General features: G+C 42.7%; 1 protein-coding gene across 1 annotated transcript; it reads right to left on the bottom strand.

Moving 5' to 3' along the window:
- Window positions 1–365: 365 nt before the first annotated feature.
- Window positions 366–26,422, bottom strand: PAX9 (paired box 9). The gene is made up of 4 exons (XM_073350346.1): window positions 26,335–26,422; window positions 21,062–21,688; window positions 17,855–17,994; window positions 366–620 (listed from the first exon to the last, which is right to left on the bottom strand). The coding sequence occupies exons 1-4, from the start codon at window positions 26,420–26,422 to the stop codon at window positions 366–368; spliced, it is 1,110 nt and encodes a 369-aa protein (XP_073206447.1).
- Between the last annotated feature and the right edge of the window lie 1,510 nt (window positions 26,423–27,932).

Here is a 27,932-nt window from a genome sequence, read left to right as displayed (position 1 = left end):
TTGGCCACTTTTGTTGATTAGAGGCATAGCATATCTTTCCCTATTGATTTTTCTTTATTGATTTGTACACAATCTCAACGACAATTGCACATTTAAAGAGTTCTTGTTGACTTAGAATAAATATGGGTGGTTTTACCAATGAAAGTCCCATGAGCCCTTTGAGGGATGTAAGATCTTCTTTACTTAAAACAGTGCAAGGGCAACAACCCATGGATCCGTTTCTTATGTTGTTTTGGCTAGTTCAATCCAAAGATTTTGTGGGAGAAAAGTCATGGGGAGAAATCTGTAAATGTCACCAACACAAAAGATCAGTCTCTGAGCCAGTGAAAGGGAAAAGGTAGAGTTGTTCTAGAATGAGTTTCGTATCAGAGAGCAGAGGCTGTGACAGAGTGACTACCTTCTCGGGCTGTCTGCATGCCCTTGAATGCCAGTGCCGCAGGAATATCACAGTTGTGAGGGGAGAGCGGAGTGCCTCCAGCATGCTGCCAACCATGGCCGGTCACATAACCAGAAGGGGCAGCACTGTATGTCATATAAGGGGACACTTGGGCTGGTGTAGGGTAAGGCGCCATAGTTGGTCCTGAGACAAAACCGCTGACCGTTGGAAGACCATTTGGTGCCTGAAAGGGAAAGAGGGAAAAAAAGGTTCTAAAATATAAAGATACATTTTTTTTCTGCTTCAGAAAGAATGAACTCCTAATACTCGTGAACTTGTACACATGTCGATAGAGCCAGTGGGCAGGATACTGGAGTGAGAGAATAAGGAGATTTGGGTTCTATACCTACCTGGTTCTACCACTGACTTGCTGTGTGACCTTAGACAATTCATTTCAGCTTGCTTTGGGTGAACTCCTGATCCCATTCAAGTCAATAGCAAAACTCCCATTGAATTCAATGTGGCTAGGATTTCACCCTTTGTGCCTCAGTTTTCCCATCTGGAACATGGGGATAATTATACTTACCTGCCTTTGTAAAGTATGTTTAGATGTATAGCTGAAAAGTGATATCTGTGTGCCTAGTTTTATTATTCGTGGTGTCTTTTTAAACCTTTTCTACATCTTTGGGACCTGCTCTTGCAAATGATCTTTACTCACAACTCCCATTAACTTCAATGGGACTTTAGTGAGCAGAACAATTACAGGGCAATTGCAAGAGCCTTACCATTTTTTGCTAGGTGCTTATATAGGCTGATGGCAGGGGTGCTGGAACAACTTTTATAGTGGGAGTGCTGAAAGCCATTGAAACAAACTGTAAACCCTGTGTATGATGGAAATCACTCAAGCCTGGGGGTCTGGCAGCACCCTTAGTTCCAGCACTTATGGCTGATGGTAAGGATTTCTATTTAAAATAAAAAGGGAGAGACATTCAGTCTGTCACAGGAGGAATTCACAAGGGAATGCCACCCTTTTTAAATGAAAAAATGGTCAATGTTTTAATTCACACACTGCAGATGCCTCCTCATCAGAGTACATGCAAAGCGAAGTCCTTTATCTTGCTCAGGTTTTGATTCATGTAGTGCTATTTTCGTGTCAGTGTTGTTTTTTTCAGGAAGGAAGTTTTCTATTCAAATATAAGGGTACTGCATTTAGGGTCCTGATTCAACAAAGCACGTAAGCATGTGTTGTTTTTCCATTCACTGCAATTAGATTTAAGCACGTGCTTAAGTGCTCTGCAGAACTAGGGCCAAGCTGTGTAACACAGAGATGTAAGAAAGGGGGCAGACTTTTGTTTTGAATAAAACTTCACATAATGTTAAAATTTTCTACTTTGCCTATTTTTCTCTTCTCTGGATTTCATCTGGCCAAATTTCAGATTTATATCTACATTTTAGATCTTTCTAAATGGTAAAGGTCTGGTTATGATCTCACACATATATATTTAGCACCAGTGTAACTCCGTTAGGACTGATTTTCCTGTCTCTTACACTAATCAAATTCAGGAGTGAATCCACTGAAGTCAAATTAAAGTTTTACAGCAGTAAAACCAGCATGAGAGAGAGGAATCCAGCCTTGTGTATTTAACAGGCATATTAACACAAATTATACAGCTGTGGAAATAACATATTGTTTTTCAAATTTATAAATGTTTAACTGACACTGAATTTGCCATTTTTTTCCAAATCTAAATTTTGATCTGAAATTCAGCCCCAGTTAATGTTCTGGTATCTGAGGGCTCCCATGCCTGCTCTGGTGTTATAAAATGCACTTCTGCACCATGTTCTTGGGCTTTTCCTAAAGGTAACAGAAAGCACTTTACCATGCCAGAGTGAAACAGGCAGGGGAGCCCTTAGATATGTATTATAAAGCTCTGAAACACAAAGATACATAATGTGAGTATAAAATGGGGAGAAGGAAATTGTGCCTGACAGGGGTCTAGGGGGAAGAAGAGCTCTGACAATTGCCCCTCATGGAGTTTCCTCTGAATTCTTTTGATAAGAGTGTGGGGCTTGCCCACCACATGGGGAAAACTGGTCATCAATCCCTCAACTCCCATGAAACCACAAAACATGGATATCCTATGCCTCTGCACTAGCTCAGGAACCCAGTGAGCCCCTCAATGGTTCCCAGTCAGTACAGCTCCAAGTAAAGCTGCACTGCTATGAAAGCTTATGCTCAAATAAATTGGTTAGTCTCTAAGGTGCTACAAGTCCTCCTTTTCGTGAATACAGACTAACATGGCTGTTACTCTGAAACCTGCTATGAAATGCTGTTCCGGGGGCTTCCTCTGGAACTCTTCCCTTTAAAAGTATGAGTGGCTCTGTGCAGAAGTTATACAACCAAAGTCTATATTCCCTTTCCAAGGATTCCCCACAGATTTTAGAGGGTAACAGGTGTCTCCCACCAATCCCCCACATCACCACTTCACTCCCCTCCCCACCTCTTCTGCACAAGCCAAGGCAGATTCCCCACAGTGTGCAGATCTGGGGAAACAACAAGGCTCCAGTTTTGTGAACAAGGAAGACAACAGAATGTTTAGCATCTGCTGTACAGAATATCATTCTCCAGAATGTTCTCAGAGAATGTCTCAAACGCTGACTGCTTCTCTTTGTGCCTCTTAAAATATGTTGAAGATTCTACTGCATGAGGCATCATCTTACTTGAGGGGGAAAAAAGAGATGATTAGAATTCAAAGGTGTCATTCAAAGATGTGCTCTGATACTTTGTCATTTCTATATTAATGCGCTGTTCGATTTACAGTGACGGTGATTATTTTCACACCATTCACACACAATTAAAAATAATTATGCTTGGTAGCAGTGTAACTTTTGGTCTTCAAGAACCACTGTCTGTTGGGTCCAGTCCTACAGGCTTTGCCTAGGCAAAACTGTAATTGAAGTCACTGAGAATTTTGTCTGGACTGGCACTCCAGAACTGAATACTGTGTATTGTGTGAGGCAAATCTGGCATTGTAAGTAGAATTGGAACCAAATAAAATATGCCATGTCATTAAAATAAGTTTGTCAGGCATTATTCAAGGATAGGTGACTGCATGGTTTTTTTTTTATAAATGCTTAGGCCCAAATGCACACTTACTTCATCTTCTTACATATCATTACATTGACCTTCCCTAGCATGATACCATGCCAGTGAATAAAACAGACAATCATGGATTTTAATTATTGAAAGGGTTCCAGTGTTTTATTGAATTACACTGCATATTTTACCTGGGTGGTTCATTAACAAAATTTGACTACAGATCCATTCATTTTTATAAAAGATAAATAATAAAAATATACCCTGATTTTGTAAAAGTCAAATTAAGCCCGCATGCCCCCCCCCGTCTTAAACCCCACCCCTGATGATTTGATATATTATAATATTACCCAAACACATTGCTTTGGGATTTAAAATGTAATTGCACTAGTGACTTGTAGTCCAATATGGAGCCTTTCACCTATTGGTCACCAGTTCAAACCTTTCCTAGGGTTTGATAATGACTGAAAAACTGTTACAATCTGATGCCTCTTTGATGAAATGAATTGGCCTCATTTTAGTTCCTAACTAACCAGTCTTTGTCTCACAAAACCATCATCACCGTAGGCACTAATTGGCACTCTAATCCAAAGTTTCAGCAAAGAGACCAAGGATCAAACTGTCATGGAAATGGGTCTACTCCCAAATTAGGTTTGAGGCACATAGGTGGGGCAGTGAGAGGAAGCTTTCATTGATGCTGCCTGTATTCTGCTTTGTATGGGTTAACAGAGAGCTTGAATCTCCATCTGTCAATCTGGCAGTTCTTACAAGCACTACATTCACTTACAAATTAAATGGAAGGGATTACATTCCATGACCCTGTATGCATTGGACGAATAATTCAACCTGTGTATTTCAATAGGAGGAAATGAACACCAAAATCCAAACATATATAATTAGGAGGGGGAGAACCCTGTGGTGTTTATGGGTTTGCAAAACCTTTAGAACTTTGTTAAAGGACTGAGTTTCATGAAACTTTTTTAAGTTTCAAAAATATTTTTCTTTTAATTTAAACCATTGTTTTTCAAGGGACATTTAATTTTAAAAACAAACAAATGTATTTCTAACTGAATGGAAACCTATGCTATACAAATAATAATCTCATTGGAAGGTAATTACTGCTCTGTTTTGAGGAAGACCCCGGGAAACATTTGCTTTCCAATGTTGCATCTGCCCAGAACTCATGTTTTGCAAGAGTAAAATGAAACTAGAACCTCAGCAATTCTGAGTTATGTTCAAAATATAGAACCCACGATTTGTTAGTGGTTTGTAAATTTAGCAAAACAAGTTCTCTCACTGTGCTTGTAAGATTCAGGGCCTGATTCTGCTCTGGCTTCCACCAAATTTACACAGGTGCAGCTCCTCTGAGTTACACCTGATTTACACTAGTGTAAATTTAAAAATAATTTAAAAATAGTTGGCCACATCGCACTTCAGCTGTTGCAATTCAGAATTTTTCCACTGAAGTCAACAGAGCTGCACTTATTTTTGCCAGCTGAGGATTTGGCCAAATCATTTTATTTGCTTTATGTATATATATATATATATTTGAGATTACATTGGGGCCAATGACTGACACTTGACTCTCAATAATCTTTGGAACAAGTAGCTTACATTGGCCATTTGGCCACTCAGGGTATGTCTACATTGCAACTAAAAACTCGCAGCTGGCCCATGTCAGCTGACTCAGGCTCACAGGGTTCAGACTAATTAACAAGGTGGGAGGGTCCCAGAGCTCGGGCTCCAGCCTGTCTCGAATGTCTACACTGCAATTAAGCAGCCCCTTACTTAGCCCAAGCTCTGTGAGCCTAAGTCAGCTGGCCCGGGCCAGCTGCAGGTGTCTAATTACAGTGTAGACATACTTAAGAATCAACCCTATTCCTATTGAAGTCAATGACAAACTCCATTAACTTCAGTGAGGCAGGGTCAGTCTCTAGCTTGTGTTTTCTGAAGCGACAAGGAACAAATTCCTCAGACAATCCCTCCTATTTAGCTCACAGTCTCCACCATCTCCATTAGATGGTTTTCATTTTTTCCAGTCTTGGGTTGTAGAAACCACATGGGCCAAATTCTGCTCTGAGTTACCCCAGTGTAAATCCAGAGTTCCACCGGTGAATTATTCCAATTACTTTTACTTGATTTAATTCTTATCCCTTCTCCCCTTACCCCCTTGTCTGTCTGTTACACATATGTTTGTTGGTGCCTGCTTTATTGCCTGATCCTGCAAAATCTTCCTTGTTGATTTCTATGACTGTGAGCTTTTTAGAGCAGGAACTGTGTCTATTTAAAATGTATGCAAAATACCATGCAAAGTTATTGCAGTACATTCATGTCTGTTACTGTAAATCATAATATTCTGGATGGACAATATCAGTGGTTATTATTTTCACAGAGTTGCCTCCATTATTCTGTCTCATCAACCCATCCTTCTGGTGCTTGCTGTGATATTCCATTAGGCTAAGGTGTTTTTGGAGCTTTCATTCTGAAGAGGTGTTTTAAACACCTATGAAAAACAAATTGTAACTTCCTTGAGAAACAACATTTTTCATGGGCAAACAGTGCCTTCCTCGACTACCAAGTTTATCAACACTAATGAGCTCGATCCAGTAGTCTTGCTTCAAACCACTGAAATCAGATGCAGTTTTGCCTGTGTCAGGTCAATAGGAATGGATCTCTGGTAAACAGTGCTGCTATCTCTCAACCACAATATCAGTGTGGATGTAATGCCTCTCTTTGGAGCAGCAAACTTTACACATTAACATTATCCTCCAGTGTAGAGCCATCGCCCAAAAGCAAACTAAACAAACTATCAAAGTTATCACACTAGGTTTTCTAAGAGCAGCAGTTAGCCTTTAGAAGGGAGTGTTGCCAGCAACCTTAATTATAGGCATGCTACCATAACTCCACAAATAATACATTTTCTCACTGCTCATTTTCAAAATGAAAAGCTGGAGCAATTTCTGCAAACTGGAAATGTGCGTCCAATGTGCTGAAAACACATTTGCAAAGTAGCTGCTGAAGGAGTAAATTTTTCCACAGCAAAGGAAAACTACAGCAGAGAGCATGGCTGCATATCTAGTCTTCCGACAGTAAGAGTAAATCATCTTAAATGCCCCGAATATGTTTAACGTATTTCCTGATGTACGTATAACTAGTCAGAGAGGTTACAGGAATGTGACTAGAAGCAATCAAAAGCAAACTGTAAATATAAAGGAAGCAAACATGCTAAATCACTCCCTTTAATTGGATGGTAAATATGATTTATAAATCAAGCTAACATATGGGATCCCCGAGGGACGGGTAAACAAATTTTCCAAGTAAAACATCATCAGCAGGTATGTAATGGAAATCTTTTAGGAGAGTGGATTGCCTAAAGATGCAATTAATACAAATACATTTCTTCTAACCTTTTAAAATAAATAACATAAAATAAAAATTTGGTTGTGATTGTTGTAAATAGAATTAGGGCTAAATTCTGCAGTCATTACTAAGGCCTTTGGCATTGGTGGGAGAAATTACATGATCCTACAAACACTCATGAATGTTCCATTGATGTTAATGGGGGATACTCATGTAAGTCAAAATTACTTGCATGAGTAAGAGTTTACAGAGCTGAGCTCTAAGTAAGGACTGCAGTACTTGGCCTTTTTATGACAAAGCTCGTCATAAAAGAACTTTTCTGAAAAATAATTTTGACCACAAGTTGTGCCCCTAATATAGCCAGATATACATGCGTAGTCTATTTAGAGTGGATTCTGCAACCCCATATTTGCTGAGTTTTCATTACTATGCTTGATCCAAAAATCTATGCGTATTTTATAATGTAGTGTATCCAGCATATTGGAAATAGTTACCTTTACTGGATATGCTCCTGTTTCCAACTGAAGTCAAAGACAAATGCTCATTAATTTCACTGGGAGCAGGATAAGATTTGTTTTAAAAACTGGGGAAGGAAATTTTCATTCAACAACTTCAATGTTCAAAAGAAAGTTTCAACATGAAAAGAATGTGGATTATCTAGTAGGAGGTAGAACACTGTCTTCAAATTCAAATTACCTCAATTTCAGCACAGTAAATATATTAGACTGCAATAGATTTGAAATTAGATTATTTAAAAATTCTAACAGTGTAAGTGTGGTAGCTTTATATTTGGTCTATTGCTCAGGGGAAATGTAATTGCATTGATTTCCAAAGTATCTGGCTGTGAAAACTGAAGACAGCTTTTCAGGAGCTGGGATTTACTTGGTTTACTCTTTATATATACATGACATGGAGCAAGGTTAACAAACCTACATTTGAATTCAACAAGATTATTCAGATGAATAAAATTATGCTTAAATGTTTGCAGGAGCAGGGTCCAAGTATTTAATTAACTAGCTGTCCAGACACAGTGGATCTCTCTGAAGTGAGGTAATTTTTTTCACAGAACTTTACTGTCAGTATAGGTTCATAGTAACTAGAATTCAATATGCAATGTTTTGTAATGCAACTCCAAGAGACATTCACGCTACTTCATTATAAAATGTGGTCCACTCTCTTAATAATGAGCAGGTTCCACCCTCTATATTTAATGCACTTTTTTATTAACTTAAAGTTGTTTCCCTTTTTTCATAGACAGCTCCAGCTGCACCAAATAACACATAAAGTCGGATCAGACTAATTGAATTTTGTAACTACAGTTGTAATATTCATCAAGACGTGTCTTAATTACGTTTGGCTATCAAATTCCAAGTTTGAGTCTCTTTAGGGGAGCAAAAAGCTTCTCTCAGAAACAGTAATAATAAATTTGATTTGCACACCAACAACAGCCCCCTCCCAAAGTTTCCAGGGGCACTGCACAACATCACCAAAACAAAATATAACAGAAATAAAAGTGAAACCACCTTCTTTAAAAGCCAAACACATTAAAAACAGACCCAAGGAGAGCATGACAACAACAGTGTAGTAAAAGAGAAATAAAGGATAAAAGGGTAACACATATGAGACCCAATATTGGTCATATAAAAAAAACAAAACTTACGGTTTTTTGGAGGAGAGAGAAAGGGGATTGAATATCGTCAGGGTGTTTTTTTCTAGAAAAGAAATGTGGATTTCACAGTGGAGTGGATTCCACACTTATAGTCCACCACAGGTAAGGTCAGTCATAGAGTCATAGAAATGTATGACTGGAAGGGACCTCAATCACACATCAAGTCCGGTCCTGTGCGCTGAGGCAGGACAAAGTATGATCTAATCTGTTCAGAAAAACTTCCAGAGACAGAGATTCCACAACCTCCCTAGCTAATTTGTTCCAGTGCTTAACTACCCTTACAGTTAGGAAGTTTTTCCTAATGTCTAACCTAAATCTCCCTTGCTGCAATCTAAGCCCATTACTTCTTGTCTTGTCCTCTGTGGTTAAGGAGAACAGTTTATCACCCTCCTCTTTATACCAATCTTTTCCACACTGGAAGACTGTTATCATGTCCCCCCTTCATCTTCTCTTTTCTGAACTAATCAAACCCAATTTTTGTTCAACCTTTCATTATAGGTCATGTATTTTAGACATTTAATCATTTGGACCCATTGCTCTCCTCTGGACTTTCTCCAATTTGTCCACATGTTTCCTGAAGTGTGGTGCCCAGAACTGGACACAATACTCCAATTGAGGCCTTATCAGTGCTGAGTAGAATGGAAGAATTACTTCTCATGTCTTTCTTCCAACATTCCTGTTAATACATCCCAGAATGATATTTGGTTTTTTGCAACAGTATTACATTGTTGACTCATATTTAGTTTGTGATCCACTATAACCCTCAGATCCTTTTCTCCAGTACTCCTTCCTAGGCAGTCATTTGTATTTGTGCCATTGATTATTCCTTTCCTTGCATTTGTCCCAGTGATGAGCTGCCAGAAGCTGAAGAACCGGTTCCTTCAGTCGCTCCAAGCCTTCGGCGGCACGTCCTTCAGTCGCTCCGGGTCTTTGATGGCACTGAAGGACCTGCCGCCAAAGGCCCGGAATGATTGAAGGACCCGCCGCCGAAGTGCCGCCGAAGTGCTGCCGAAGGCTCGGGTGTGTAAAAATTCACAGGGGGGGCTCCCCAGCTGAGAGCTTAGGCGAGACGCACAGGATGGTCCAGCGGGCCACATGTGGCCCGCGGGCCAGAGTTTGCCTACCCCTTTAACAACTGGCTCTAAACCGGCTTCAAAATTTAACAATCAGTTCGCGTGAACCGGTGCGAACCGGCTCCAACTCACCATTGATTTGTCCTTGTTGAATTTCATCCTATTTATTTCAGACCATTTCTCCAGTTTGTCCAGATCATTTTGAATTCTAATTCTCTGTCCTGAATCCTTTACTAACATCAGACATGACAGTGGCATTCTTAAAAGGCAGGTGACATATGAGCATTGTGCATTCGCTCCAGTGTGCATTTTCAGTTCAAAATCCGATTTACAGAACATGATACAATAGAAGTGGAGGCCATTCTTCTTTGAAACTCTGCTGGGTGCTCTCCCAATACCTAAGATGGATCTAGTAAACCTACAGACCCCCTTTGATGCAAAGTTATATGAAATTTCCAAAGAAATTAGATATGCTAGAAGTTTAAAACTCAGCCCCAACTATGGGACTGCAACTGGCACCTCCATGAAATCTGTATAATACGTGGTAAAGAACGAATGTTTTGTTTGTCTACATTGATAGTTAAAAGTCTATTGTTCTCACAAGTTCTATAGAAAATATCTATCTGATATAGTATGTTTAACCATATAGTCAGACCACGCTGGGGTCAGCAGGAAGGAGAAAATAAGGGAGATGGGGCTCCCTCAGGACTTGCTGGCTCATAGGAGTGGTGGGAGAGCTATTAACAGTGCTACTAATTTGCCCTCCCAGTGGAGACCCGCCACCCAAAGCCAGCATTCCCATTGTCCAGCAAGGCTCCAAGCTTGCAGGGGCAATTATCAGGTGCTGACAAACTGATGAGGGTGACATCAGAGCCCCCTGCCTGTGACTGGGAATATAGGCAATCCCAACTGGCTACCCAATTGCCATGGCAGCCGTAAAGCACAAGGTGTAGGTTCCTGCCTCCATTCTCCTGCACTCCAAACACAGGAAGGCTTATGGGATTTCTAACAAATTCCCATGTTTCTGAGGATCTGGTCCTGATGAGGATCCCTCAACAGTCAAGCTCATCATTCCTTCAGAATAGGTGCCATGATCTTGACTACCATGACTGAGTTCCCAGACAGTGATGTCCAGGCAATAAGCAGTTGGCACTCAGAAGCCAACCTGGGTGCCAACCATTCACTCACCTCTCTGACTTTCTTTATTAGTTTCATCCCGGTGGAGTGCCCTGAAGCCATGTGGATTGTTGGGCAGGGCACTGTGTTTTGGGCGTGGAAGCAGGTGGCCAGTAATAGGCAGGTCTCACAAATAGGATTCGAATGGGGTGCGATCCAGACCACCTGGGAAGGAATCAGGTGTATGTAGTGGGATCAGCTCATGCCGCTCATCCACAACATGCAATGACATGGATGCCTAGACCTCACCATCATCCACCTTGGTGACAATGTCCTGATGGTGGGAACCAGTGTAGAGCAATTAATCAGAGTACAGCAGGACTGGTCATTCCCCAGGCCAGACTATTCTGGTCTAAACTCCTCCCTTTTCAGGGAGGAATAGGCAGCATAATCCCTTCAGCTAACTGGGCAGGGAAGCCAACGGGAACATGTTCTGAGTGCCCAGGACACTTGATGCCTGGAGAAAGTGCATTTCTAGGATATTAGCAGGGACTTGTCTATCCCTGGACCTTCACTTATGAATCCAGCTGTTCAGGGTCTGATTAGGAGTGGAGGATGCCAGCTAACTAATTTGCTGGTGGCATTTTGTGGCAAGTAACCCTTGTAAGAGGATTAGATAATAGGCCAAAACATTTAGGGCTAAATATTCAGCTCACTCTTACTAGGGTCACCATTTTTTGTGGGTGCAAATAATTGTGGATGAAAATAATTAGTGGTGCTGTGCCCACCGCACCCACAATACACTGTCCACTGTAACCAAAGAGTAGGATCCTAGATATTTACATGGCCTAAACTGTTGGTGCAAGTAATTATGGGTGCAGAATTGCATCTGCAGTTATTTGCCCTCTATTGCCCTAAAATGGAGGCCTGGATATGAAAGTTTCTCCCCTACGATATAAGAGGTTGGAGTTCATGACCTCCGAATCTCGGTGCAATTGGGAGGATGGAACAGTAACTCCTGAAAATTCCAGAAGTGAATGTTCAACAGCTGATAAAGGTTTGGCTGTGAAAGTGAATGCTCAATAGCTGATAAAAGGTTTGGCTGTGGGTGAGTGAAGCTCTCAGGATGAGAGCAGGGCTTCTTACATATTAGTATGTGTAAGCTCTAGCCGTTAATAGTGTCTCTGATTTGCTAGAGTGGGGCCTTATTCAGGGCCTGATCCAAAGCCCATTTAAGTTAATGGGAGTCTTTTCACTAACTCCAGTGGGTTTTGAATCAGATCTTAGAACAGAATTATGTAGAATTCATACAAGGTTCATGCACTTGGCAACATTCAGGGCACACCCGGAGTGTTGTGTAGGAGCAGTGCACACACAGCTCCTCTCAAAGGCATAAACCTTAAAATCTCGCCCAAATAACATAAACCGTGAAAAGCTTCCCAAAACTGGGCTCAAGGCCCAAAAGCAAAAAATGCAGTAAATAAAAATTAATAAATAAAAATATTAAACAAAGTCAATGTATTCCTTTTATCTATTAAAAAATGTAATGCGCAAAAAAAATATAAAAAAAAAAAAATAAAAAGCTAACAAAACCAGTCCGTTGGCAAACCAGCCTGTTTGCTTGCTTAAAGCTTTGTGCTGTCTTGTATTTAAACCGCAACAGAATTAACTTGCAGGATAGCTGTCCTTAGACACTAGTCCTTAATGTTGGCCTGTTAAGAAAGTAGCAGCCATTCTAGTCAAATGTGCATGTCTTCTTTCTGCAATATCCATAACAATAAATTCTGAGAAAAGTATTGTGATAATATTTGCCTAACACTCCACTAATTATATGTACACCTAACCCAAATCCTTGCATTAATTTTATTATAGAAGTGCAAATACAAACTTTAGTACTATTCAATTTGTGCTTCCATAAAATTAGTCTGTTCAAGACCTAGGCCTTTTAATATTGCAGTTTACAAACTGTTCATGCTTATAAAACATCTTCATTTCAAATGCAATGTACAAATGGAATTCTATTTATCTTAGCTCCACAAGGATTTCAATTAGTTTCCCTAAAAGCAACTGTGTATACAAGCGGCTTAACCCTGAAATCACTTTTCTTTAAATGCACGGTATGTTCACTTTTTTGTATCAATGTCCACAGACAATAATTACCCTCAACACTTAATAAAGTATGTTTTCATGCATATATGTGGTTGTGTTGCTGAGTTTAAAGATGTGAGGCATTTGTGAACCAAAACTGTCACATTCCCAGAAAAATCTATTTTCCACTTCAGGTTCCACTGTGCTCAGACTGTGCTGTCTGCAAAGCTGCTTTGGCTATAAAAGTGTGTAAAATGATGCACTGGGAAAATATAATTCAATTGCTTGCATACAATCTAAGACTGGAGGTATCAGTTAATTAAAAATCAATAGGAGCATTACTAGACATCTCTGTGATTTGCTACGGAACTTTTGATGCAAAATCAGAACGTGCCAGCCAAAGTTTTCAAGCTGTCAAAGCTCAAATATAGGACACAGTTTTGGGTTCCAAAGACACAAGAAAATTATTAATGTGGAGAGCTTAAAATGTTGTACATGTGAAAAGTAGATTTTGTTTCAAGTGCATGTGATGGCTAAGGACAAAAAATCTGGAGATTTTTGGCCTCATTCTTTAGTCCTTACTCAGACAAAATTCCCATTGATGTGTGGCGAGTGGGGACTGAAGGGCAGTATGCAAAGGAGACTCTGCACCACCTACATGTTGCAAAGGGTGTTGCCTGAATAAAAGCTGCAAGATCTGGCCCATTAAAATGACTCTGTTGCTTATACAAGAATGGAACAAGTAAATATAGCAAAAACTGCAGCACTGTATACAAAAACCTTATTTCGGGCTTAATTCTGCCACCCTTTCTCATGTGGAGTGACTTTCCATTGGTCTACTTGTGGAGTGAAGAAGCACTCCACAGGAGTAAGGGTAGCCAATCAGACTGAGGCATTCTCCCCCCCTCCCCCGTGCAAATGGTACAAAGGGGAACCACAGTCTGTGTCTTGTACATTGTTGGTGCGTAACAAATTATAAATAATGATAATCAGTAATAGCTGTATTCTCATCGCCCACTCAACCCTTTATGGAAATGCAGTGTGGCACATTCTCCCCACCCTTGTTCTGCAATTCAAACTCTCATTAGAGCCTGATTCCCCACTGTTTTACTCTAGTTTTAGGCCAGCGAAGCACTGTTGACTTTAGTTATGTTGGTGTAAAACTGGAGCACAGGGTTGAATCTCTTATTTTAGACCAATCACTTCTGTTCTATGGGTGAAAATGCACATTCATCCCCCTCTGGATAGAGCTTCAGTAAACAGGATTTGTGCAGGGAACCCCTTGGAATGGCATTCACCCAGTAGCCCACAGGCAGCGCATGTATTTCACTGTAGTCTCTGTGCAGCATGAATACCGGCTGAAACTTCTTACTCCATCGATTCTAGGTACCCTCACCCTGCATCCACATAAGTGCAGACCCAAGGGTCTCTCCTCCTGCCCATGCCAGTTTACTCAGGCAGTTCTCCCTTTGCAACAGGTGTGGAGATGCCTCACAGTCTTGCTGATGGATTTAATTGCCACAGAATGTTTACCACAGACATATCGCGCTGGGTGAATTTCAACCCAAATGAACAAACGGATACGAAAATTGCCTGTGCATTGAGCTTTCAATCTGAAATCCATTTTGTACCTTGTTGGAAAAGTTCTGTTCAAACCACGAATCTTGTCAAAACTGCAAAAAAAAAAATTCACGTTCTTCTTGGGCATTTATTTCCTTTCCAGGATACTCTGGGTCACAGAAGTAGCCAATTTATGAATTAAGGCAGCTATACACATTTTCATTAATACTATGGTAAACAAGCAAGAACACTATACTGTAAGTAGCCCAGAATATAAATTAGGGCTTCCCAAAAACAGATTTAATCTACACAAACTATTCTAGGAAAAAGATATTTTTAAAAGTACTCAGCAGTACTTTTTATTTTTATTTTATTTTTGAACATGCACGGCTCTGAAAATGACATTTTCCACAACTGCTAACTATTTTTTGGCCTTTCATAGCCTTTATATCCTGTGGACAATATACATGTGTTAAGTGGACACAACTTTATTAATAGTGTAGAATTTGCCCCCATTTTTTTTTATTTTCTACATTTTGAAAGTAATTTTTGTAGTCCACTTTCTAGGTTGTTTGTAACTTTTAAATAATATTGGTGTTTCCACCAGAACATTTATATACATATACAAAAGCATATATAGTGAAAGGATGAGACATAAAATACAGTTTCCTACGCTCGTGTGGAAAACAATTGTAAGGTTCAATTTATGTTGCACGGTTCTTTAGCTCATCTGTTAAGGTGACTGAAAACCTAATAGAAGCAGCAGTTTACAAGGCCAGGGTCTAATCCTGCAAATACTTCTGTGGATTTAGTCACACGATAAAGTTACCCATGTGCATAAGTGTGTGAAGGATCGGGGGCCTAAGCCATTATATACAGGGCTGAGCTGTTCTTAAAAGGACAATGGCAAGATATTTTTCGCTAACTGGTTTGCATATGCACTATTTATTTTAATAAAACTAGAAGCTTGGAAATTAAATTAATTCATTAAAGCTTTTTTCATTAATCACAACTCTTAGTTGGGCTGCTAGCATTATTTGAAATTGGGAAAAATAGTCTAGTTTTAAGAAAAGCTTTACATAGTCAGAAGTGTTGAAACATTTTTTATATTGAGGGTGCTGATGATGGAAACCATGTATTTGGTGTTTGTTGTTACTGTGTCAAGCCAGGGGGTGCAGCAGCACCCTTAGTTCCAGCACCACTGTACATAGTGTTAGCAAACATAATAAAAAAGTTGCTCACATTTGGGGCCTACCGCTTTTTCCATTAAACCTATGCAGTTATGTTTTCAGAAGCGTTCGTTCATTTTGTGAGCATCGCATTTCGGATGCCCAACTCTAGTCACCTCGTGCTTGATTTTCAAAAGGGTGGAGAACTCTCAGCTCTGAAAATCAGGCAAAAAGTGATTCAAAGTGGGCATCCAAAAATGAAGCCATACACCTTTACTGAACGCTTCTGAAAATGCTGCCCTCCAACTATAACAAAATTTGAATATAGGACATGAATTTCCCAAAACAAAGTAGAGTCACCCCCTGCATGAATTTCAGACTCTGCACAGAGAGCAGAATTAACATGTTTTGGGAAATGCGCTGTGGTTTCGAAATGTGTTTTTACTGTGTGTAAAAAATGTTGTTACAAATGTGCTACCCCGGTCAGTCATATTTAAAGCTTATCCCTGGGGGCATGATTTGATCCCTTATCAGCAAATGTAAAAGTTGGACAACTGTTTCTAATATTGTTCTGTAAGAAAAAGCATAGGAATTAAATAGAATATTTAGGAGTAAAAATGCTTAACCAAACAAAGAAGCAATTTGTATCCCCTGTTTCCAAGCTATTCCATCGCCTGCTGAATATGGCCTGAATTTTCAATATGTTTAAATGCATATTGGGAATGATTCTTTTTAAGGCAGTGAGTCTGAATTCTAACCAAGCTACCCTTAAAATACCTGGGGTCAGAAATCTAGCTCTGTTCTCTAGGTAAATCCACTTAGTGAACATCCAACTGTGAGGTGTATTGATAGATGGACAGTAGGAACTTGGCCTCTCTCACAGCTGCTCGCTGTGCATCTCCCCCAACCCAGTTCACAATAGGGGGTGAAGCCGCTGGTCGCTATACAAATGCCCACAAGCCGATCTGGCTATTGCCGGCTTCCCAGGGGACTGACTGCCTGTGGGTGGCGTTCCCACGTTCCCAGCAAGCTTTGGGACGGCTATTTCTTTTTGATTCCTTGCAAGGCCAGGTCCCTGCTGGCGTGCCCTGGGTGCCAGCAGGCTCCCGCGCTGTGCGGGCTGCAGTGGAGAGGGCAGAGCTCGGTGCGGGGCAAAGGGAGCTTGCGGCTCGGAAGCGGATAAAACGGGGCCCGGGTGTTTGCCGTGAATACGGAGCGGGGCTGGAGAACCCCCGGGCCCTGCTTGGAGCGAGCTCGGCCTGTTGGCCGGCTGGCAAAGCGGGCGCGGGGCGCAGAAGAGCTCGGGGACCTTTGCGCCAAGGGCAGGAGGAGGGGAGTTAAGATGTGTCTGGTTCCTACGCGCTGCAGGGGCGCCGCGGCTGTCCCACCGCTGCCCAGGCCTGGGGGGCAGGAGAGGGAAGCAGCTGGAGGCCGCCTTCTTAACACCACCCCCGAGATGTGTCGGGTCAGCATCGCCCAGGGGCTCGGAAAGGCGCCCGGGATTTCCGCGCTCCCGGGCCCGATCCTGTTCCCGGGGGAGATTTCCCGGGGGCTTCAATGGGAGCAGGATCGGGCCCTAGGCGAGCTGGGTGTTTCAGCCCGGCACCGAGGAGTGGCCTCGTGACGTTTCGCCAGCGGCCTGAACCGGCCCTTCCCCAGGGCTCCCTGTGCGGAAGGCGGAGTCCGCATCGCCCGTGCAGTTGACCCCCCTTCCCCCCTCCATTGGAGCGGGCCTTGGGGCTGAGATTAAATCTGAAGAGTGCAGACGCCTGGGCAAAGGCACCTTGTTAATTATTATTATTTATCATTGCAGCGATCAGAGCCTAGCCTGAGCCACATACAGCTCGACACCCCCTGGGCCATGATCCACGGGGACTCCCGCACGTGGTAACGAGGCGGATTGGGAAGCGGTAGGACTCCAGTCCAGGGTCTGGCAGCTGGGTTATGGTTTGGTTGTGGGGGAGAACGGGGTCCTTGTTCCTTTACAGAGCGTTATAATTATTCTTCCCCGGACTTTTCATGCACATTTAAACAAGCCAGCACCTAACATGGCAGGGTACAGAGGAGGGATCGTACCGACACCCAGACTCGGCAGCAGCCCGGACGGTCCTGGGAACCGGCCCAGTACAGAACACAGCAGTGAATAAGGAGAGATCAGCACAGTGCTGAGATCTGGGACTTGAGACTGTAGCCAGGCTGAGCCCAGAAGCCTGTGGAGAGTTTGGGCCCGTCTGCAGCCAGCCATTAGAAATCCAGCCGGGCAACCTTCTTGCAGACAGAAAGGAGAAAAGCTCCCCCCACCGTGCAGCCCTCCCGCCTGAGGTTAGCAAGCGCTGTCTCCTTTACCTGGCTGTACTTGGCCTCCTGCTCCAGGGAGCTCTTCTCCAGTCCATTCACAGCATGCTGGGCCGAAGGGGGGAAGCTATTTCTGCTCAGGCTGCTCCATTCTTCCACTTTGGGGCTGTGATAGGGCGAGCTGTCACTCACTGTTGGGAGACACAGGCGCGGCTCGTTAGAGATTCCGAAAACGAGCTGGGAAGTGCCAAGGCAGTGGGCTTGTGGCAGGAATTGCTATGTGTGATTACAGGCTGTGCCTTCTGCTCACCACTAACAAACACACACACCAGAAATCGCTCTGAAACTGTACTTGTGACCCAGAACCCCAGTAAACCGGAGGCCAGAACTCCCGTTCATAGGTGCTGGAACTCGTGGGGGTGGCGGGGGGGGGCTGCAGCGCCCCTTTACTTGAAGTGGTTTCCATCATAGCCAGGGTTTACAGTTTGGTTCAATGGCTCTCACCACCCCCACTATAAAAAGGGCTCCTGCTCCAGCTCCTGGCAAGACCGTCTCAGCTGAGTGACAAATCCTCCCTATTTCTATCCACGCAATCAAGAAAAAGAACTGATCCGGCCTGACACCAGCGGACACCTATTTATAACATTTACAACAGCTGGATTTCCTTCTTCTCCCAGAATAAAAAAAAACCTGGGGAGAAAACTGAGATGCAGGTACGTATGCACGTCTCCTGCTTTATGAAGTTAAACCTCAAAGATATTTTAATAGCATTTCCACTTCTGTACTAAATAGGCGGTACTCGTCTTCCCCAAATGGCCCGAAACCGAGTTACAGCTTTCGGTAATGTGAAGGAGACTTCTGGTGCTTGTTTGGAAAAAGGAGTAAGTCCTTATAACATTTTATTTTACAAATACTTGATGTGTAAAGTATATAGCATGTGTGTAAATCACATATATTTTACATACATGTAATCGCTGTACGTGTAAATTGGTATATATAAGTGTGTGTGGGCGTGCATACCTCTAGGTGTGTACACCCCCACCCTGCCACCCCACTCTCTATAGAAAATCTGTTGGGTTTCTCTTTGGAGGTGGGGGTTGAAGACTGACAAACAGGAGAGACAAAGGGAAAGAAAGACAATAGGAGACAAGATCGATCATAAGTTAGAGGGGCGAAACCTTCAAAGTTTCATTTCCGTATTTAATCGAAATACAAAGAAACCCATATAGTATCAACCGATTAGCACTAGCCCCAGGGCTGTTTCGAACCATTCATCATCACCTTTCCCTGACACCAAGTCATTTCAGAGGAGAAAATTGCGTAAGAATAACTGGGTGCTTGACATAATTATTTCCAAGGTAGATTTAAGGGAACAATGTAACTTTTTTTTCCCCAAAGGGAAAAGAGAGCCGTGTTGTTCGCACTTCTGGCACTGCGGAATTATGACCCCTCCCCAGTAAAAAAAAACTTTTAAAAAGCATTGATTTGAAACGCCTATGACTCTGTTAGGGATTCGCGGGGCTGTAACATTTACATGCAACGAAAATTGTTCGGCGTGACCCGGAGTACCGGTTCTCCGAAAACACCTCCTCCCCGAGCGGTGAAGTGTGCCTTGCTGCGATCCCAAGCCTGTTCCCGCTGAAATCAAAAGCAAACCCTCTGGTTGACTTGAGTCGGAGCTGGATCGAGCTCTCGTGTTAAACTGTTTCTGTTCAGAAGCTACCTCTCTAACCAACTTGCAAGGGAAAATGCAGTCCGTGGCACAAGCCTGAAGTTGTCTGAAGAAACTGAGCTCTCTCCGCGAGCCCCCTTTTCTGCTGATCTCACACTTTCCCATGAATAGGGGCTTCCTTTAAATGTCAGCAAGGTCAATTTATCCTACAAATCAAGAGCAAACAACCCTCGTATGCAGTTTCTGCTGTTCAGCAGTCCAAACCGTGGCTTGGGGGAGAGGAGAATGTATATTGTAGTAAATCTTGTAAATCCCAAAGTCTGACAGAGGAGGAAAGAAATCTAAACACTCAATGGTACCTTAAGAGGCCCTGTTGCCAATCTGATGTTAATAAAGGAAGAAAACATGAAAACCTTCTCAATTTCTAATTTAATTTTGCCTGTAATGTTCATTTCAGACATTCCACCCACCGTGTAATGAACATACTCTAGCATGTATATTTTCTAAATCCAGCTCCACACGCATATACGTTTGGTTTGTTTTTTTGTTTCGGGGGGGGGGGGTTATATTCTGAAACTGTGTCCAACATGCGGGGGCTGCCTTTGCTTGTAAAAACCTTCTGACACCAATGCATTTGGAGCGTGTGTTATATTGATATCTTGTGAAGTCAACGGGTGTAGTTGAAAACATGCCATGAAAATAGAAAGCCAAACTCTATTTCCAAGAGCAGGACACAGAGACAGCTACAGCCCAGAGTTATTTTTGAAATACACTCCTTTCATCCCATTTAATGTTTGTTACTTGACAAAAACTAAACTTGGAAATGTTCTTTTTTGATGCAGATCACAGACTTGTTCAGCGAGAAGCTAATGTTTCTAGCGAAAATAAAAGAAGGAGCGTAGAAGAAAAGCAGTCACTTGGAAAGGGACAAATACAAGTTAAGTATCAGTGGTTTCGTTTTCCTGGACCACCACTTCGGAGGAAAACAAAGTAAAACATAAGAATGAAAGCAATTAGGTGACATTTGAACTTCCCGTCTGAGCAAATTTGGCCTGATTGCAAAAACTAGAGAAACTGAATTTCTCTGTAATTTCAAGATGCTTTCACTTACGAATGCCTGATTTGGTAACAAATATATGTAATACACAGAAGGCATGCGAGCTCATTATATCATTAATGACTGATAAGGAAGCCATAGATGTGATGATACATGATATAGAGAAAGAGAGTTAATGTGGACGTGCCAATGTTTTTAGCCCACGCTGTCTGTTCTTCAGCTAAATTATCATTGCTGAAGTCAACCTTTGTCATTGCATTATGTATTATACGTCCAAAAATCATAAGCCCATTAAATGTGTTCCTGATCTTTAGTGTGTGCTGGAGAAAATATAGTTTACAAACTGTGGAGATAAATAAATGAAAGTATCACTAAACGTTGCAAGAATTGGAGACTTCCTGCTTTGAAATAGAAAAGTCGAAATATTCGAAGAAAAATGCCCAGAAATTAGGCGTTAAGGGGCTCTCTTTTGTTATCAACATAGTATTTCTATGTGACTAAGAAGTGTCGTCTTCGGTTCTTTTCTTACCTTGGTCTGTTATGGACCTGATCCCCAGGATATCCGTGACCGAATGGGAAGAGGGCCAGGTCCTAGGCATAGCCATGGTGCTGGGGATTGCTGGCACTCCCGGCGGGGTTGGCACTTTGGCTCCTGCAGCAGTGATGGGGCTGGGATAGGAGTATATGTGGTTGTAAGGCAGAGCAGGCTGTGGAGGGGGCTGATGCTGTTTGTAGGACTCGTAGTGACTCTGCTGAGAGAGATTTCCAATTTTGTTCCGGAGGATCCGACTGATGGAGCTGACCGAAGGCACATTGTACTTGTCACACACACCATCTGCCAGCAGTCGGTCTCGAATCTCCCAGGCAAAGATGCCCGGATCTCTTTGTTTGTAGGTCCGGATATGTTTCACCACCGTAGGGGTGGTGACCCGAGGCTTGCTGCCTCCGATCGCCCCTGGTAGGATGGAGCCAGTCTCATTGTAGCGCGCCAGGATTTTGCTCACACAGCCATGGGAAACCCGCAGTTGTCGGCTGATGTCACAGGGTCTGATGCCCAGTTGGGCCAATTCCACAATCCGGAGCCGGATGGCATTGGGCAAGGGTCTCCCATTCACAAACACCCCTCCGAGCTGGTTCACTTCCCCAAAGGCAGGTTCTGCAAGCAAACACACACACACACAAACACATTTGACACGGCAAACGGTTCACGGGGGGCCGGTTAACACACCCGACTATTAATCCTCAAAAGGCAGATGTCACCGGTTAGAGGGAACGCGCCACGGTCACTTCACTTACAATGGTTTTAATCTAATGCGGCTGACATTTAAAAAAATCCGTGGCAACATTTTCAATGCACATTGATTTGTGCCATTAAAAATAGTCCAGAATGCACATTCCAGAGGTGAAAAATGAGATCACCCAAGCAGACAAGTTTCTTTATCTCCCCCCTAAAAAGAGAGGGGAAAGCCAGCGAAATTAGTGGACAATTCTGCAAAAACGTGAAAGGTGAGGGAACCTGAAAGTAGTAATTAAAGAAAAAGATCAATTCTAGTGCTGTTTGTTCCTGTTCATACTTCTTTGTTAGCAGCACGACTAGCCCCGCGTTGCGAAGCAAACGTGTTACTTTTTAACACCGCTGCGCTATCGATGTCAGCAACAATATACAATGTGCCACACAGGCTCAAATCATCCGTTAGGCTGCAACCGTCCAGTACTCTCATAATAACATTAATAATAAACCAACCAGTCATTAGCTTGCTCCATTCTGTGCTGCTGACCCTTAACGTGTTCCTACAACTTGTAGGAACACGAACAAAGTCAATAAGCAAATTGCGGCTGCACATGATCTCACACTGGTGCTCTCCCTTTTGACAGCCCTTGAACCCGCCTGCAGTTTCCAGCCACTTACCCATTGCTCTGAGCAGGACACCAATGAGACTAATCTTCCAAAAGGGAATTTAACAACAGATTCAGTCTCCCGGCCTCCTGCAATCCCGGCTGGAAAAGTCCACGGGTCCCTCTGATTTCCACTCTAGGAGATAGCAAGAACGTAAGGAAAAAGGCTAAAAGGAAGTCTGTTTCCCGATGAAAGAGACTTGAGTTCTGCATTTCAATCTCACAGCAACGTGGGCTGGGCTGAGCTGGGCCGGGCATCTCAGTCTATCAGTCACCAGAGGCACACCCCCTCCACGGGGCGGAGCCAAGGAAAAGAGGGCTCCCAATTGGTGCTCGATGATGATAGACAGCATAGTCCTGGAAGGCTCTTCCGCTTTCTTTTGCAGGCATGCTCAGCACCTGGATTCCTAATACAATAGAGACGAATATTAAATACCTACGTAGTGGTAAGTCGCACAGAGAGTGAAATTAATATAGGAAATTTGAGGAATAGTTTAATGATAGCACTGTAGTAAGGCATTATTTTGTAGAAAAATCAGTTGGTCCTGTCTCTACGTGTGTATCCGATCTGTTAGTTCGAGTTTACATACTTGCGGGGCTGGTGATACCTTTCCTAGGCTATTGTCATCGGTGCCAATATTTCGGTCATATCTCTTTAGAGAAAGCAATCTGTTCAAAGTTTGTAGGTACGCCTGCCTTTTCTTTCATGCAAGTTTTCTCTGGCTATTGCTATTTGCACAATGAATGACCAGACAGAGAAGTACGTCGATGTTGATATCCAATAACTGGAGTCAGCAGTTTCACCGAGGAATAACAGCGACGTCTTGAAAAATGCAGAGCTCTTTATCATTTATTTTGCAGGTAATGGAGATTTGTGTGTCTTTACATGATTCTGCTGTAATTTTAAAATAAAAGCCTTTTAACAAGTGAATATATTATTTAGCATACGTCCCAGAGAGTTGTGATTGTTAAAGGTAAGTTTATTTTTGTCATGAACTGAAAGCATGTACGAAAGCCACATGAATCTGTGAGTTGTATACATAACACGTGGATGCCACAGTCTGTGTTCAGATGGGGGAGGGGGATCATTGTGTGTGACCTCCATAGACTCGTGCTGCGTGATTAAAAAAAAAAGACAATTTATATTTTTCATTCCTATTTTAAGTGTTCCATTCTGTTTAATTGTAAGATGTAAATGCCTGATTTTGACTTTAGCAAAAACACTAAGACTGGTATTAATAGAAGAAAATCGCCAGAAAAAGTTGGTAGGCGCTGGAGTACTTGCGTTTCATGCGGTGTGGGTGTGTGTGTGCGAATGTGTTTTGTTTGGCATTGTTGCCTGTCTGATTCATTAGATACGTTTGTGTACATACTTACACACACTCCGCACATATGTCATACTACACGCATAGATTATGCACTCTCCCATTCCAGCCAGGATTTTCTGATATTGTCCTTTCAAATTTACGTTTAGAAGTAGAATCTAGCAGGAATAGGATGTGTAAATGCTATATAATGGAGAAGAAATAGAATCCGTTAATTAGACTGAAACATAAACTCGGAAAATAAAAGAAATCGGATCGGCCCAGAAGGCAGTGTGTTGGAACTGTTTCCAAATATCATTTTCAAACGGAATATTAAACGAGGAGGATTTTTAAGGCGGCAGGTTGTGAGAAGACAGAATAGAATTTCCATGGATATTCGGTCTTCCTTTGCAGTATTATTTTAAACCCTAGTGAATCTGCACAATCAGGAATGAGTAGGATAATACCGGAAACAAGACAGGAGTCAATTGCACGTTGAAACTATTTCTTGATGGAGGGGAGGCGATCATGGTCACTTTGTGGACTTTTTGAAAAGATTCGGAATATTGATACATTTGATCTCTGATACGTATTTTGCACTGCGTTTATGTGCCAGCAATGTGATTTGCACGTTCAAAATATCTTAGTTGTAAATTGTGGGATTTCCTCAGTTTGTGAAAGTTCACCAATACCTCACACTACAATTCTCACACATTTACCATCGCCGTTGCATGCTGTTAAAATTGATCTTTCTAGAGGCTTTAATGTGAATCAGAAGTCCTTTTGCCACTGTATGTTGATGTGCTCTGTGTATTTTTTTAAAAGAGAAGGCAATGATGTGTGGAACACTTATACAGCATTAATCAAAGCTAATTATGTAATTTAACAATACACTGGAGTGCATGTACAGAAAACTTCCGATCTGAATTAATTATCTACTCCCTTCCGAAATCTAATATATAGACTAATCCATTACAAGACTGGCTTTTTCTCCAAACACAATTTTCATTTTAACCAACTGAATGTATTTTAAATAAGCTAGATCGTTGCTAAATGTCTGTGTAAGTAATGACCTAACTAGGGCCTTACACAATGTATGGCGAAGTGCACAGATAATCTTCAGGTTTCCTCGCATGTGTGATCGTTTTCTGTGTTGTTACCCATTAGTTCTTGGTGTCTTTTCTTATTCTAATTATAAAGACAATGAAGAGTGTCAGACTGAGTTGTCCTAGCAGTTAGCGTTGCGATTTAGGGCCCAATCCTGCATTCCTTGAGCACCCCAAAACTCCCATTGACTTCATTAGAGTCTTCTCCCCAACTCTGCCTGTGTTTCTCCCAATCTAGGTCTGTGTGTGGACTATTTTATTCGCATTGTGCCTTTTTCTCTCAGTGTCTTCCAACCTGTCTAACCCCCCCCCCCCCGACCCCGCCTCTGATCCCTTGGATATTCGGTTTCTTTTCCTTTCTCAATGTGTGTTCCTGATGTGGTCCTGTCGGAAAAGCTCGTTTACTCTGCTTGGGTCTCCAGTGGTTTAAGGATAATGTTTATCAGAAGTGAACGTGCTCAACTTGTTTCCATTTAACTGCTGAGTGTGGGCTGAAATAACAAAGGTCACAGCCACAGTGAGTCGGTAGAGGGCAGGGGGAACCGAGAGGAATAGGAAAACATGATCATATACAACAGCCTGTTGACCACTGCCTGGCAAAAGATTAATTTCAGGTACAAAATAATTAAATAATTGAAGGAAGGGGGCTTCCTTCCGAGCAGGCCGGCACCGGCAGCGGGTACCACCGCCGCTCGCTTGGGAAGTTTCCCCGGCCGTTGTGCGGCTCGGTGGTGGGGCTGAGATGAGCAGGCTTGCACACGGGAAAGAAAACAGGACAAGTGGCTCTTGCTCGAGTCCGAGCAGTCCGTGGGGCGCCTGGGGGAAAGCGCAGGGGGCGTCCAAGCGGAATAACTGTGAATGTAGGGGGCTGTTAGACCCAAAGAGCGGATAAATCCCATTGCTCCCAGTGGAGCTGTGCAGTCGGAGAGTCCCAGTTAGGCAAACCTGCATCGGTGCAACGCACCGCTTCAGGAGCAGAGCTGATCCCAGGGATATTACTGGGAACCGATAAGAGAGAGGTGGGGTAGAAAAGCAGCCAGCACACGCACCTAAGAACAACGGAAACGCCGAGTGGGTGCATGTCCAGGGGTGACACGCGAAAGCCCGGCCGGCTAATGCAATAAATCTGTTTCTTTTTAACTGCACCGTGCTGTAGCAACGTGCGGGCCGGATCTTGCTCCCGTTTCAAGGCCAGGGGAGTTTGGCGGGTGCCTTAGATCAGGCCCAAGTTGTTGTATATTATATCTGCGGAAGACGTTAGACTGACCAGTGATTTTCTTTGCATGCCACCCGCAGGTTATCGACGGGATCCCCACGTTTAAATGGATGGTTTCCCCTGAAAGGTCAGCGTCTGTGCATATATTATACTAATATCACACTGTAAAGGCTTCCACGGGTCTGCTCTGTTGAGCATTTGAGCTACAGTTAAGCCAGGCTGTGTGCGGTGGTCTTGTCTCGCTACACATGGCTCTTTTGTGTTGTCCAGTTCTCAATACCTGTTTTAATGTATTTCCGGTAGGAAACAGGTTGTACCGAATTAGCACTAGTGAGTGCCTGACAGTATTTCTTATCATCTTTTCCCATGCACCGTGGCTGGTGGAGTAATTCCATAGTGCTGCTATTTATCTGATTTTGCCTATTTTACCAAAATGAGGTCCCGCCTCCTGTCTTAAGTCTGATCCTTCTCAATTACAAATTTAGGATCTAGTCCTGCTAGCCGAACTCGGGCGAAACTCCCATGGCAGTCAGTGGGCATTTGGAGGTCACAGAGCATGCAGGATCTGGCCTCCTGGTTGGATCCATCTTTCAGTAATAGGGACGGATAGGGGCAGGCATAGACACACTGGCGGTGAGTGCCTTTGGGAAGGGCCTTCATCGATATCTTTGGTACCGAGAAGCAATCCAGGAGTCCTTACTCACCTAAACTCCGGTGGCTTAGAACAGGATCCAGTCACTGAAGTAAATGGCAAATCTCCCCGTCATTTCAATGGGAGTTCGATCAGACCCTTAGTGAATGCATTTCCCTCCTGTTCTCACTCGAGATCTTTCCTCCACTTGGAATTGCACGAAGAATTTGCTCTGGCTACTAAAGACCAAATGCACATCAATCCCTCATACTAGATCGTTGAGGCTTGCTTAGTTTTGAATGGCAACCCAGACGCATGTGACACAAGACACATCCACACTCACACTGTCAGTCTATCGTTTTCTGTAGAGATCTCAGCCGGAATCTATGTTTAAAAATATTGCTTTAAAAAGATACTTTTCTCCACCATGACATTTCAACAGACACCAAATGAGATTTATCAGGGGTAGCCGTGTTCGTCTGTGTCCACAAAAACAACAAGGAGTCCGGTGGCACCTTAAAGACTAAGATATTTACCCACGAAAGCTTATGCTCAAATAAATCTGTTAGTCTTTAAGGTGCCACCGGACTCCCTGTTGTTTAAATGAGATTTAAATCCCAAACTTTTCAACCGTATTAAAAATTAAGTAAAATAAAACAGTCACCCCAGCGATCCATTCAAAATTACTTTTAATTGTTCATTATGTGTTGATTGACTTTTGACAGAAACTAAATCCCCTCCAACCCACTCCCCAATAAGCGTAGCGATTGAAAAGCACGCCTTCAAATAGGGATAATTGGATGGTAAGTAGAACATTTCTGTACATAAAATGCCTAAATCTGACCTTCAGAAAGGACAAAGCCCCCTGTATGTGTGTTTTAAAGGCTGGATGTCATGGGGCCGCAGAGAAAAAGCGTTCATGTGGTGTCATTCCGCTAATACCGAAACTCCTGGCGCATATATAGACACATAGATATTATATTCATGCCGGGGAGTGAGCTTATTGCAGTGAAATGCTACTCAGGACGATTGATTTATACAATCAAAAGGGCACACTTCACCCAGCCACTGCTCGATGAAACTGACAAGGATGCGTGTGTATTTGAGATCTCCTAACAGACATTTTCCTAGAGCTGCTCCGGGAGCAGTGTTATTACAAACTCCACCAAAACAAGCAACCGGGGTGAGGGGTGACGGGGGGGAAGGCCTGGGGGAGCGTTTGTGGAGTCTTTCGACAGGGTTGGTGC

Source organism: Lepidochelys kempii, chromosome 6 (genome assembly GCF_965140265.1).
Source record: "Lepidochelys kempii isolate rLepKem1 chromosome 6, rLepKem1.hap2, whole genome shotgun sequence".
Lineage (NCBI taxonomy): Eukaryota > Metazoa > Chordata > Testudines > Cheloniidae > Lepidochelys > Lepidochelys kempii.
This window is presented reverse-complemented; position numbering and strand designations above follow the sequence as displayed.